Source organism: Cajanus cajan, chromosome 4 (genome assembly GCF_000230855.2).
Source record: "Cajanus cajan strain Asha chromosome 4, NIPB_CcT2T_4, whole genome shotgun sequence".
In the NCBI taxonomy this organism is placed as follows: Eukaryota; Viridiplantae; Streptophyta; class Magnoliopsida; order Fabales; family Fabaceae; genus Cajanus; species Cajanus cajan.
The window spans coordinates 50,351,349-50,363,551 of NC_138520.1; the positions used below are offsets into that span (position 1 = coordinate 50,351,349).

The following is a 12,203-nucleotide window of genomic DNA, read 5'->3' on the forward strand; positions in this document are numbered from 1 at the left end:
TTTGATGAAAGGCTTGAGGAGGGTACTCTAGGGTTGACTCACTTCATGATGATGAAGGCCACTTCTAGGGTTGTTTCTCTCAAGGTGGAGATGAGAGGGAGGTGGCAGAATTAGCCAAGGGTGACTAAGGAAAGATATAAAGGCACAAAAGGCTCTCTTTATATTCAATATCCAAAGTATTTACAAGGTGTGGTGCCTAGGGTATTTATAGGAGAAGGAGGCATCTAGGGTTGCATTTAGGGTGCCAAATGCACACCAAATGAAACCCAAATTAACCCTAGATGCAACTTGGTGGCCAAGGATGAAATCTTTGGGTTTAGTTAGGCTACACCTAGGTGCATGATAAGACCAAGTAACCTTTGCCTCCACCTGGGCCTAAGCCTTTCTAACACCAAAAATAGGTCCAATAGCCACAAAATATGTCTAGGTTTTTGTTCCCACCCTAATCAAATACCTTAGCCCAAAAATAAAATCCTATCATCTAAAGCACCCCATAATACAAGGGTAAAATGGGAAATACAAAAGAAAATAAATCCTATGACTAAGATACCCCAAAATACAAGGGTAAAATTGGAAATACAAGTAAAATAAATTCTAAGACTAAAATATCCCAAAATACAAGGGTAAAATAGGAAATCAAATACAAGGACAAAATAGGAATAAATGCTATGCTAAGAAAATCTTAGGAGCTAAGGCCCAAAAGTGGGCTCACTCCTCCTATGGTTTTTTTTTCAGCACTAACCCATTCCTTTTGCCTCCTTTAATACATCACCTCTTGGACTTAGTGTTATTCCATCAACAGTGTCTTTGATCAATGAACACTACTCAGTGAATGTTGATCTTTTATGTACAAATCTTTTTCTTTGTACGTGTATATTCTAAAACTATCACTACTATTTTGTAGTACGAAGGCTTGATCTTTATATAGTAGTTTTAGAGAAGATGACCATTACAACAATGTTGTATTTAAACGTTCAAATTTCTTCACAAGTTGCTTCGTATGTCTTCCTTGTTGATCTTAGAGATTACTGTTGATGTATTAATTGCAAGCATTAAATGCTTATTAGTGAAATGTGTATCTCTTACCTGATATAGGCAACTACTTATCATCATTTCCTTCTAAAATAAGTGTAGTAGAGTAATGTCAATGTAGCGCAATTAGGACTAGTGTAGAGCAGTCTCATTTAGTACCTTTTCCGTGATATCCAAGATTTTGCTTTTTGGTTTTTCACTATTTTGTCTTTTTCCTCTTTAATGCACTTTGAGAGTTTTGAATTCCTTTTTGTTCAATCTACTTAGGAATAATACATTAAATGAAGTTTAATGTTAGTCTTATATAACAGTGTTCATTTAATGTCATTAGACGGACTATATGTTTCATCTGATTTCTTTCATCTTACAAATAATATGTATTTTCTTCATATTTCGTCTAATATGATTTATCTTTGAAGAATGTTGACTTTTGCTTAAAGAATATCTTTTGTCTGTCACCATTAAAACTTAAAGTATCTTCTGTTGTCTTAAAATAGGATTTTTGATTTAACAATAAGTTTTTCTTGACATGGAAAGTATTATTTTTCTTCAAAATGTTACTTAATTAAAAAATTCACTTAACTTAATCCTTGGTTATATAAATCAACTTTAAAATAAAGAATCCAAATTCGATGAAGATACTTTTTTATGTTGAACTTTAGTGTATTTGAGTTAGAATGTAGCAAGAGAAAAATTTGTTCTCAAAAAGAAAATGTTTAGTTAAAATTTGCCTTATTTTGGATTTTAGGTACGACAAGGAGATTGGAATAAAAAAAATATGAAGTATTACAAAAATCAATGACTTCAAATATAATTCCTTTCTCATTTTTCTTTGTTTCCCTTTCTCACTTGAATCTAATAATGCTTTAGTGTTGAATGACATGCTTTAAGAATTTTGTGTACCATTTACCAGAGGCTGTAAGTCGACGCTTGAGACAATCTTTAAAATCAACATGAATAAGTCCCCGATTTTCAGAATAGCCCGCTTGAAATTCAAATGTATCAAATGCAGCCCATACAAAGTAACCACGGACTTTTACTCCATTTCTATTAATAAAAGCATTTCAAAAACATAAAAAATTAGTATACACTTACTTATGAGAACAATTTATATGTCATTTTAGGAATACTCTAATTTAAAGTAAAATTTCCTTTATTGTTCAAGGTTAATATTTTATTAACTTTAGATTATTTTTTCAATGTCCAACTTTTACATTTTTAATGGATTTGGATTTGTCCTTAAAGATAAATAATACACTTTAAAATAAAATAGTACAAAATTATAAATATTAATTAAAAATTAATATCATATAATCATGAAATGTTGTTAAAATTCACTTAATAAACTTTTCAAATATGATTATAATTCTACACTCTTTAAAATGTACATTAAGTCAAATAGATGTTTAAAAACTTGTCAAATATACTTAAGAAGAATACTTAAGTTTCATACTTAATGTACATTAGTCAAATAAAAACAATATAACTAGCATCTACAACTTAACATAAAGAAAAATAAGATTTCTCTTAAAAATAAACATATAATTATAATATTTATATATGATTTTTTTAATATAATTTACTTCAACAAAAAAAAAAAAAGAACGTTATATCTCAACAATGATAATCAATACTACTTCATATGTTTTCTAATATGGATTAGTTAAGTATCCATGGAATGATAAAAAGAAACAACTTACTCAATTGCTATCTTGGTATAGTTTAAATGTGTGGCTAAATATTTGATTCGATGTGTGTCATTTAAAGGATTTGTAAGGTTAAATGAGCCGATACCTACAAAAAGAGGATTTATTTTTGTAGTTACCAGAAAAAGGATTCAAACAAAGGCAGATATATGAATTTCTTTTTAAGTAGAGATTATAAATTCATCTAAATAAAACATAAATGTGAAAAATAATGATTTTACCAACCATTCTCAGTGATGTAGATATTAGGATTTTGATACTTTCTCTTAATATATTGTAAGACATTATATAGTCCTTCAGGGTAGACAAAAATCTTACCATACTTATCCTACAAGCCATGAACATTGAAAATGTGTTAAAAAATAGTTATATCATTAACCTCTAACAATTTTATAAAGTTAGTCTCACCAAATAACCAAGTATTTTTCCTTCTGAATTAAAATCTATAATAATGAAAAATAAGCAAGAATTAGTGAAATTATCCATTATTATGTCTTTTATCCAAATAGTTGAATGTAGCTTAAAAATAAAGCTTACCTTCTGTTATTGCTAAGGAATCATAATTGTCTAAAACTTTCATCTTTGTTTTGTTTGTTTCATATTTAGCAAAATGAGAAGTATAATAATTGATCCCAATAAAGTCTATACTTTTCGTGACAACTTTTTTCTCCTCTTTTGTGAAATTTGGTAGCCTATTCCCTACTAACTTTCTCATGATTTTTGGATAATCGCCATAGACAACTGGATGTAAAACCCTGTTCGTTGATAAGTCCAAACATTGAAAAAAAAATTCAAATGAAAATACCAAAAGTGCAAATACAACTTTATTTTGTATATTGACAGTTAAAAATATAGAACTAAAATATCAAACTAGAAAAACACAAAGGAGGCATAATATAGACATATAATCAATTAAACTAACCATCCTATGAAAAACTTCATAAGTCTTTTAGCAGCAACTACATCTTTTGATTTTGAACTGTAAGGTACAAAACTTTCAGATCCAATAACAATTCCAATTTCCCCCTTTTGTGTTGCCTACAAAAAGCAATAAATGCTCAATACAAAATAACATTTTTATGTTTAAAATTTTGTACATATAAAAATCTAATTTTTATTGTATTAAGGTTATTATTTTATTCTATCTAGGTATAACGATTAATTTTTATTATTAAATGAAGAATTTGATTTTGATATTACCTTTGATATTGGTTAAAGTAGTTATAGTGCCTCAACATATGATTGAATTTTATTATAAAATTGAGTTTTAAAATTAAACTATGGATATATTTGAAGTCACTATAACATTTAAAACTAATTACAAAATATACCATACTTGAAATTTTTCTCTGTATAGCTTCACTGTAGTAGCATGGCAAAGGATGAAGTTATGAACTATAATATATGGTTGTTTGCAAAGTTTGGTAGTTTGACATGGTTCTGGATCTTCATTATCATAGCCATGCATGTAAGTATACAAACCTACAACTTGTGGTTCATTGATTGTGGTCCAATGCTTGACTCGATCTCCATATGTTTTAAAAAGGAGTTCACAATAATCTTTGTAATAATTTCTGAAATTTGAGTTTTTAAAATAATCATAATAAGCATGATGAAATTATATATTATTTTGCATGAACTATATCCAAGTTAAATCAATTTCATAAAAACACAATATCTAGAAGAGATAACGTAGAAAGTTCTTTACACAATGGAGCTATTCAAAAAGCCACCAAGATTTTTCTGAATGGCAAGAGGATAGTCAAAGTGCATGAAAGTCACAAAAGGTGTAATGCCTACATTTAAATAGATCATGTTAAGCAAATTAAAACCATTAAAATTATTGTGTGTAATTTTGATAAAATAATATTATCCAAGTCTAATTATTTGAAAAATAATGTTCATTGCATCATACCATTTGCAAGTAGTTCATTGATCAAATTGTTGTAGAAGTCAATACCTTCTTGATTTACACCTCCTTTTATGGTTCCATCTATATTTTGTTGTAGAAAATGAAGCAAAAGATATGTCAATGTTGTTAATATTGTCATTCTATCTCTAGATACTCTTTAATTATATATTAGACTACTTTATTTAAAAATTTTACTCGGCAAAACTCTACTCCATGAGATGGACATTCTATAAGAATTTATTCCAAGATTCTTCAAATGTTGAACATCTTCCTACAAGATCATTAATAAAATAAAATAAAATATAAAAATAAAACAAAATAGCTTGTTGTATGAATGCAAATATATCTACATCTGATTTGTCCTTACTCACCTTGTATCGTCTATAATGTTGTATCATTGTTGGAAACTTATCACTATCAATATATGATCCTGATTATTATGGAGGAAAAAATTAATTATAAAGGGTTTAAAAATTTGAGCATAAAAATAAAATAACATATGTCGAGAGTTTAATATAATTTCATTGATTATAACATAAAACACATATAAGTTATTAGTATATATCGGGAACCTTTGTTACGATTAACTCTTTCATCCCATATACTTGGTCCCCTTCCTCCTTCATGAGCTGCTCCTTCAACCTATATTTCATAATACTTAATAACTAAAACACCTTAATATTAAATTTATATTTTCCTTATAAATTTTTCTATGACATTTTTAAAAAAATAATCAACTTTAAATACCTGTAAGGCAGAAGTTCCAGCTCCAAACAAAAAGTTAGGTGGAAATGATTCTCGTTTTAGAAAGTGGGAACATTTTTGTAAATCTTCCAAAGAAAAATAATTTAGGGTCAGTTTTTTCTCCATCTATATTCAACAATAATATGTTATAAATAAAGTTATTTTAATAGTTCCTTCAATTTTTATGTTATTTATACACTTTCTCACATTTTATGAAAAATTGAATACAGAAAAAACAATTTCAAATTTTCTTTTTCTTTGTATTATAGAAGTAAAGAATATAAAACCAACCCAAAATGCATACGAAATAAACATTTTATTACAAAACTATAGTACTTGTGAATTGGAAAATCTAGAATCAAAAAAGTGTCAGATAATGAAGGCAATTTGAGAAAGCATGAAAATTTTTGTAAATTTGAAATTATATCATGATATAAGTTTTAAATAAAAAAATAGATAAAAAAATTACATGTTTTAAAATTAAATTTACACTTTACATGCAATTGGAGAGTGCTCCTACATTAAACAATAATTAAAAAATATGATAGAATAAAAACAAGTAATAGATAATAATTATCAAATACATAAATTAAATAAATTTTTAGTAAGATATTTATTTTACATTGATTTAGTTCACTCTTATAACATAATAAAAAGGTATTTGTACATCTATATTAATAGAATTAAAAAAAAATTTACATGATACAAAGCACTAAAAAAGGATGCAATGCTCAAACCTTGGGCATCAATGGATAAGTTGGAAAGCAAAACAAAAGAGATTCTTAAAATAATTTTACAAATTCTCAAAGATGAAAAAATCTTCATTTTTGACAAGCAAAAAAAAAAAACTCTTGAAGCCCAAATAAAAACCACAATTAGACAGTGGATACAACGCATGCATTTTCTATAATATATATAAAGAGGAGGTGAAATAAAAACTGTTATGATTGTGAAACTGATAATGAGGTATTTTTATATTTTAATGCAATTTAATATTCAAATGAATATTTATAAGTTTATTATTCATGATTTATTTAAATTTAATTAAATAAAATTCAATTCATTTTGAAGGTTATAGTATGAAAATTTTCACATAAGTAATAATGTTAGTCTCTTCATCACACTGAAAATAAAGCTATTTAAAAACATTTATTAGTAAAAAAAATTAGAAAAATGTAATTTTATGGCAAAAGATTCAATGTTACAAGTAAGCTTTTATTTCATTAAATAAATAGACAAGAAAAATATAGTTGTAATACATATATTTTATCATATAGCATAAATATCATTTCAAAATATTAATTTTCTATACAAATAAAAACTTTTATCATACATGCTACATTTACATCAATAACATTGAGATATTTCCTCATATAATAAGTTAGCAATAACATTGAGATATTTCCTCATATAATAAGTTAGCAATAAGTTACCTTTTGTGGTATGTCGTTATTTGGTCACTTTATTTATTACCTAATGGAGTTATTTTCAACAAAGTCTCAGTTAATTTTGTTGGTTTGTTGGCTTTAATACCAATTAAATTATGATGTTAGTTACATGAAAGCCTTCTATATGGCTGGATATAATAAGATAATATGTAGGTAAATTTGACTTTATTCCTCTTTGTATCTACACAAGATGGCGTTAGTTTGAGATCAAACTTAATAAAGGAAAATTTTAAACTCAACTTTATCTTTGATGGGAAAACAAAATACTTACATCACCTTTCTGTTAAATATATTTTAGTTACATACTTTTAAAATAATACGCAAAAATAATAAACAACGGGAACCTTAAAAATAAGAAATTAAATAACTAAAATATAGCTTTAGTAAAATGTTTAATTTTGGCTTTGTTATTTAATTTTCTAATGGAGTTATTTTCAACAAAGTCTCAGTTAATTTTGTTGGTTTGGCTTTAATACCAATTAAATTATGATGTTAGTTACATGAAAGCCTTCTATCTGGCTGGATATAATAAGATAATATGTAGGTAAATTTGACTTTATTCCTCTTTGTATCTACACAAGATGGCGTTAGTTTGAGATCAAACTTAATAAAGGAAAATTTTAAACTCAACTTTATCTTTGATGGGAAAACAAAATACTTACATCACCTTTCTGTTAAATATATTTTAGTTACATACTTTTAAAATAATACACAAAAATAATAAACAACAGGAACCTTAAAAATAAGAAATTAAATAACTAAAATATAGCTTTAGTAAAATGTTTAATTTTGGCTTTGTTATTTAATTATATATATATATATATATATATATATTTGTATAAAACTTAATAATTAAATTTCTCTTTTCAATAATTACACAAACACATGTAGAGAAAAAATCATCTAACACTTTCATTTAATATTATCATTCTAGTCATATATAATAAATAAACTTAAATATAATTATTATTTATGTAGTTTAGCACCATTTTTCTTTTAATCTTTGCTAATTTTTTTGTGCTATTGTCTTAAAAAAAATTAACTCAAACATTTTTACTTTGTGCTATTGTTTTCTGTAACGCAATTGGTAAATTAGAATAGGGCGTTCCAAAATTGGAACGGGACGTTCCAAACTACTAAAACAAGGGTGATTTAGTAGCCTAGAACGGGTTGTTCCCAAACTAGAACGGGTCGTTCCCATACTGGAATGGGCCGTTCCAGACTACTAAATAGGCCTGTAAATCCTAGTTAAGAACGGACCGTTCTAGACGTGCCAGAACGGGCCGTTCTAGTTTCAGAATGGGCCGTTCTGGTTTTAGAACGGACCGTTCTGGTTTTAGAACGGACCGTTCTGCATGTGAATTTTATACATGATGAAGGAGCTTAGAACGGACCGTTCTAGATTCGAAACGGGCCGTTCTGGTCACTCCTGACCTCTATAAATAGGCGTTGAGGAGGGGGAGAAATGCGAACTTAGAGAGAGGTTTTAGAAAGAAGTTTTAGGGAGAAGGACTCTGGGCCAGGAAGCTTGCTTTTAGAAGATTGAGGTTCCCAGGTTAAGCTTCGAAAGGAAATTCTTCTTCTTCTCAGCTCTTGGCAATGCTGAGCCAATCTTCAGGTTAGGGAAGTTTCATGCATTGTTTTCCTTGAAAATGGTTAAGTTGTTGAGTGCGGATTGAGTTAAAAAGTTGGGTTGTTGTTTGAAAGAAAAGAGATGATTGATTTAAATTAGTGGTTGCATGTAGTTGTTCTTGTGTTTTAGAAGTTGTTTATAATGTGGTTAAGTTGCTAAGTTGCTTGATGAAGATGAGTTGAGTAGTTGTTGGCTTAAGTTGTTCATATGTTGTATGTTGATAATATGTGATATGTTGTTAAAGTTGCTATACATTGTGTATTTGGTGAAACTAAGTTGTTTTTATGTTGTTTATTGTTGAATTATTAATAAGTTGAGATGTATAAGTTGAAGTAGTTTATTGTTGAAAAAGTTGTTTAAAGTTGTTAAGTTGCATTAAGTTGATTTAAAGTATCAAGATGACTATTGTTGTCAAGTTTAATGAAGGGTGTCTCTAGTTGTGAAGTCGTAAAGTTGATATTGTGATGACTATAGTTGCTCAAGTTGTTTATTAAAGTTGTATAAGTTGCTTATTGTTGTAAAGTTGTATAAGTTGCCTATTGTTGTAAAGTTGTATAAGTTGCCTATTGTTGTAAAGTTGTATAAGTTGCCTATTGTTGTAAAGTTGTATAAGTTGTCTATTATTGTAAAATTGTATAAGTTGCCTATTGTTGTAAAGTTATATAAATTGTCTATTGTTGTAAAGTTATAAAAGTTGCCTATTGTTGTAAAGTTGTAAAGTTGCCTATTGTTGTAAAGTTGAAAAGTTGGGGACATAAGATATATGTCCTATATTGAGATACATAGTACTAAGGTGATAAGTTGAAAGTTATTTTAAAGTTGAATCCCTTAGTACTGTGTGGGCGACATGGAAATAGTCGATCTATATCATGGTTGAATGACCAAATTGAGTAAGGTATCTAGTTAGAGATGTAGTCTTTGACTAGGTACTGGAGGGTGCGTGGTACTTGGAGGGTAGTGGGTGGACTAACCCCATATGTGGATTGGTTATGCAGACTAAGGCTGTGGTAGGTTCATACTCAAACCCTTCTACCCTAACAGTAGTACTAGACCTCCGAGTCTAAGTGGCACACCTAAGCAATCACCTATTGTTGTCTATACCTGGTTCTCTTCGGAGTTCCTAACAATGTCCTATACCTAACCTGGTTGAGATATGATGCAAGCTCTTGGAGAAGATTGTTGTTCTTCCAAGTTTCCATGCAAAGGACCGAAGAAACTCTTGAGGTAAACCTTCAAAGACACTTGAATCTCCACTAAGTGATCTTCAATGGAGTAGAAGCCTTGAAGACATTCGGTTACTCCTTAGCTTGTTGTAGAAGCTTGAGGAACCAAGGCAAAGGTTGAAAACCTTTGGTGAGAACCTTAGAGAGAAAATTTTCTTCAGTTTTGAGAGGGACTCTTGAGAGAGAAATCTGAAGTTTTATTTCTCAAATGTTCAAAATTGATTACAAGTGAAGAAAATACAAATATATAGGGAGAGGTAGCTTCTAGTGTAAGCTAACCTTAACCATGGTTCACTAGGAACCATGCTAAGGTGTAGCTAACCATCCATGGTTTCTAAAACTTGTAGGAGAAGCTAACCTTGACCATGGTTCACTTAAGAACCATGGTGAGGTCAGCCTGTCGCAACCCGAAAATTTTCGATCTTGCGACCTATGATTTAGACATCCTTTTAAAAGTCTCATTAATTAAGGAATGCCCGAACACCAAACTAATCCTTAATTAATGGTTTTGAAAATAGGTTCATGGAGTCGCCACCAATATTTTACTCAAAATATTGGAAAAAGAAAAGGTTTTTAAAGATCCAATAATGGCCTTGATAACCAAAATTAGGTTCGGGGGTCGATTACGTATAGGGAAGGTATTAAGCACCCCTACAACACCCTAAATCGGTACCCTATGATGAAGATAACGTAATAAGAATTAATAGATTAAATATTAAATCCCCTTTAATAATGTTTATTTACATACTTAAAATATAAATTAAGCAATTTCTCTAAAATATCTACATTATGACGTTTATTATAATAAAAAGGAAATAAAAAATGAGGAATAAAAAGAAGAAAAGAAGATTGAATGAAATACCTCTTGAACAAGCTTTATTGAATCTTCAAATATGGAAAAGGTGCTTTGTGGCGACCTTTCACACTATAGTATGCCTCACAAAACTCAAGAAATACAATAGGAGGGAGAGAGAATATAGAAATACGACACAAATCTCAAAAAAATATAATAGAAGGGAGAGAGATAGAGAATTTTCGTGCTCAAAGGAGTCTTATTCGAAATTTCTCTGGCCGCCTCGAGAATTGTGCCCAAGACTTCAATTTATAGGGATCAGTAGTGGGCCAGAACGACCTGTTCCGGTTTTAGAACGGCCCGTTCTGGCCCAATTATTATGTGTAAATTTCGTACCCTGGAACGGCCCGTTCCAGAGTAGAAAGTAACACAAATTTTCCTTTTCTAGAACGGCCCGTTCCATATTTGCCTTGTTTGGAACGGCCCGTTCTGGAATTGGAACGGCCCGTTCCACCCAAAATATTTAGCTGATTTCAGTTACGTTGGAACGGCCCGTTCTTATATTGGAACGGCTCGTTCCGGGGTTCAGAACGGCCCGTTCCGATTGTGGAACGGCCCGTTCTGAGTTTTTGGAACGGCCCGTTCCGATTTTGGAACGGCCCGTTCCGGGCTACTGAAACCGCCTTATTTGGCCTTTAGGCCTTCTGATGTCTTGTCTTGTTGTTTGCCTACTTCAGAAGCCCCTTCCCTTCGTAATGGAGATCCATTTATTTGTTTGTGTGCCCCCCGGACGAAATTGGGTGTCTACAACTGCCACTCTTTACTTGTCCTTTGGAGTAGCTATGTGTTGCTTTTCCAAAGGCAAGTAAAGACGTAGACATTTCGTCCGGGTCTCCTTCTCGTCTCTTTGGTGTTGGCGCTTCTACGTTCCTTCTCTTGGATAGGTGTATTTGCTCGTGTCCTCGCCCTTTAGAGTAGTTGAGTGTTGGTTGCATACTCTATTGGGTAACAAGGCTAACAAACTGTACACCTGATCTTCGATCTTCAAGTAGATGCTCCATTGCGTCTCTTGTGATAGTGCGTTCTTTTATTTGTAGCTTGTTGAAGAGGGAGTATTTTCGTAGCTCAGCTTCCCTCACGGCTTTGTCGTTTACCGGATTGGGAGATGACTACAGTCTCTCCAGACCTTTCCCTCATGGCTTTGTCGTATACCGAATTGGGATGCGAGTACAGTCTCTCCAGTCCTTTCCCTCACGGCTTTGTCTAATACCGGATTGGGATGCGAGTACAGTCTCTCCAGACCTTTCCCTCACGGCTTTGTCATATACCAGATTGGGATGCGAGTACAGTCTCTCCAGACCTTTCCCTCACGGCTTTGTCGTATACCGGATTGGGATGCGAGTACAGTCTCTCCAGACCTTTCCCTCACGGCTTTGTCGTATACCGGATTGGGAAGCGAGTACAGTCTCTCCAGACCTTTCCCTCACGGCTTTGTCGTATACCGGATTGGGATGCGAGTACAGTCTCTCCAGGCCTTTCCCTCACAGCTTTTTCGTATACCGGATTGGGATGCGAGTACAGTCTCTCCAGACCTTTCCCTCACGGCTTTGTCGTATACCGAATTGGGATGCGAGTACAGTCTCTCCAGACTTTTCCCTCACGGCTTTGTCGTATACCGGATTGAGAAGCGAGTACAGTCTCTCTAGACCTTT

The 12,203-nt window shown here is 31.2% G+C and overlaps 1 protein-coding gene across 1 annotated transcript; it reads right to left on the reverse strand.

Moving 5' to 3' along the window:
- Positions 1 to 207: 207 nt before the first annotated feature.
- Positions 208 to 6,056, reverse strand: LOC109817916 (furostanol glycoside 26-O-beta-glucosidase). The gene is made up of 13 exons (XM_020383272.3): positions 5,398 to 6,056; positions 5,232 to 5,292; positions 5,022 to 5,080; positions 4,846 to 4,921; positions 4,654 to 4,731; positions 4,447 to 4,534; positions 4,075 to 4,312; positions 3,661 to 3,776; positions 3,276 to 3,493; positions 3,147 to 3,181; positions 2,964 to 3,066; positions 2,733 to 2,826; positions 208 to 2,079 (listed from the first exon to the last, which is right to left on the reverse strand). The coding sequence occupies exons 1-13, from the start codon at positions 5,518 to 5,520 to the stop codon at positions 1,899 to 1,901; spliced, it is 1,470 nt and encodes a 489-aa protein (XP_020238861.3). The 5' UTR covers positions 5,521 to 6,056; the 3' UTR covers positions 208 to 1,898.
- Between the last annotated feature and the right edge of the window lie 6,147 nt (positions 6,057 to 12,203).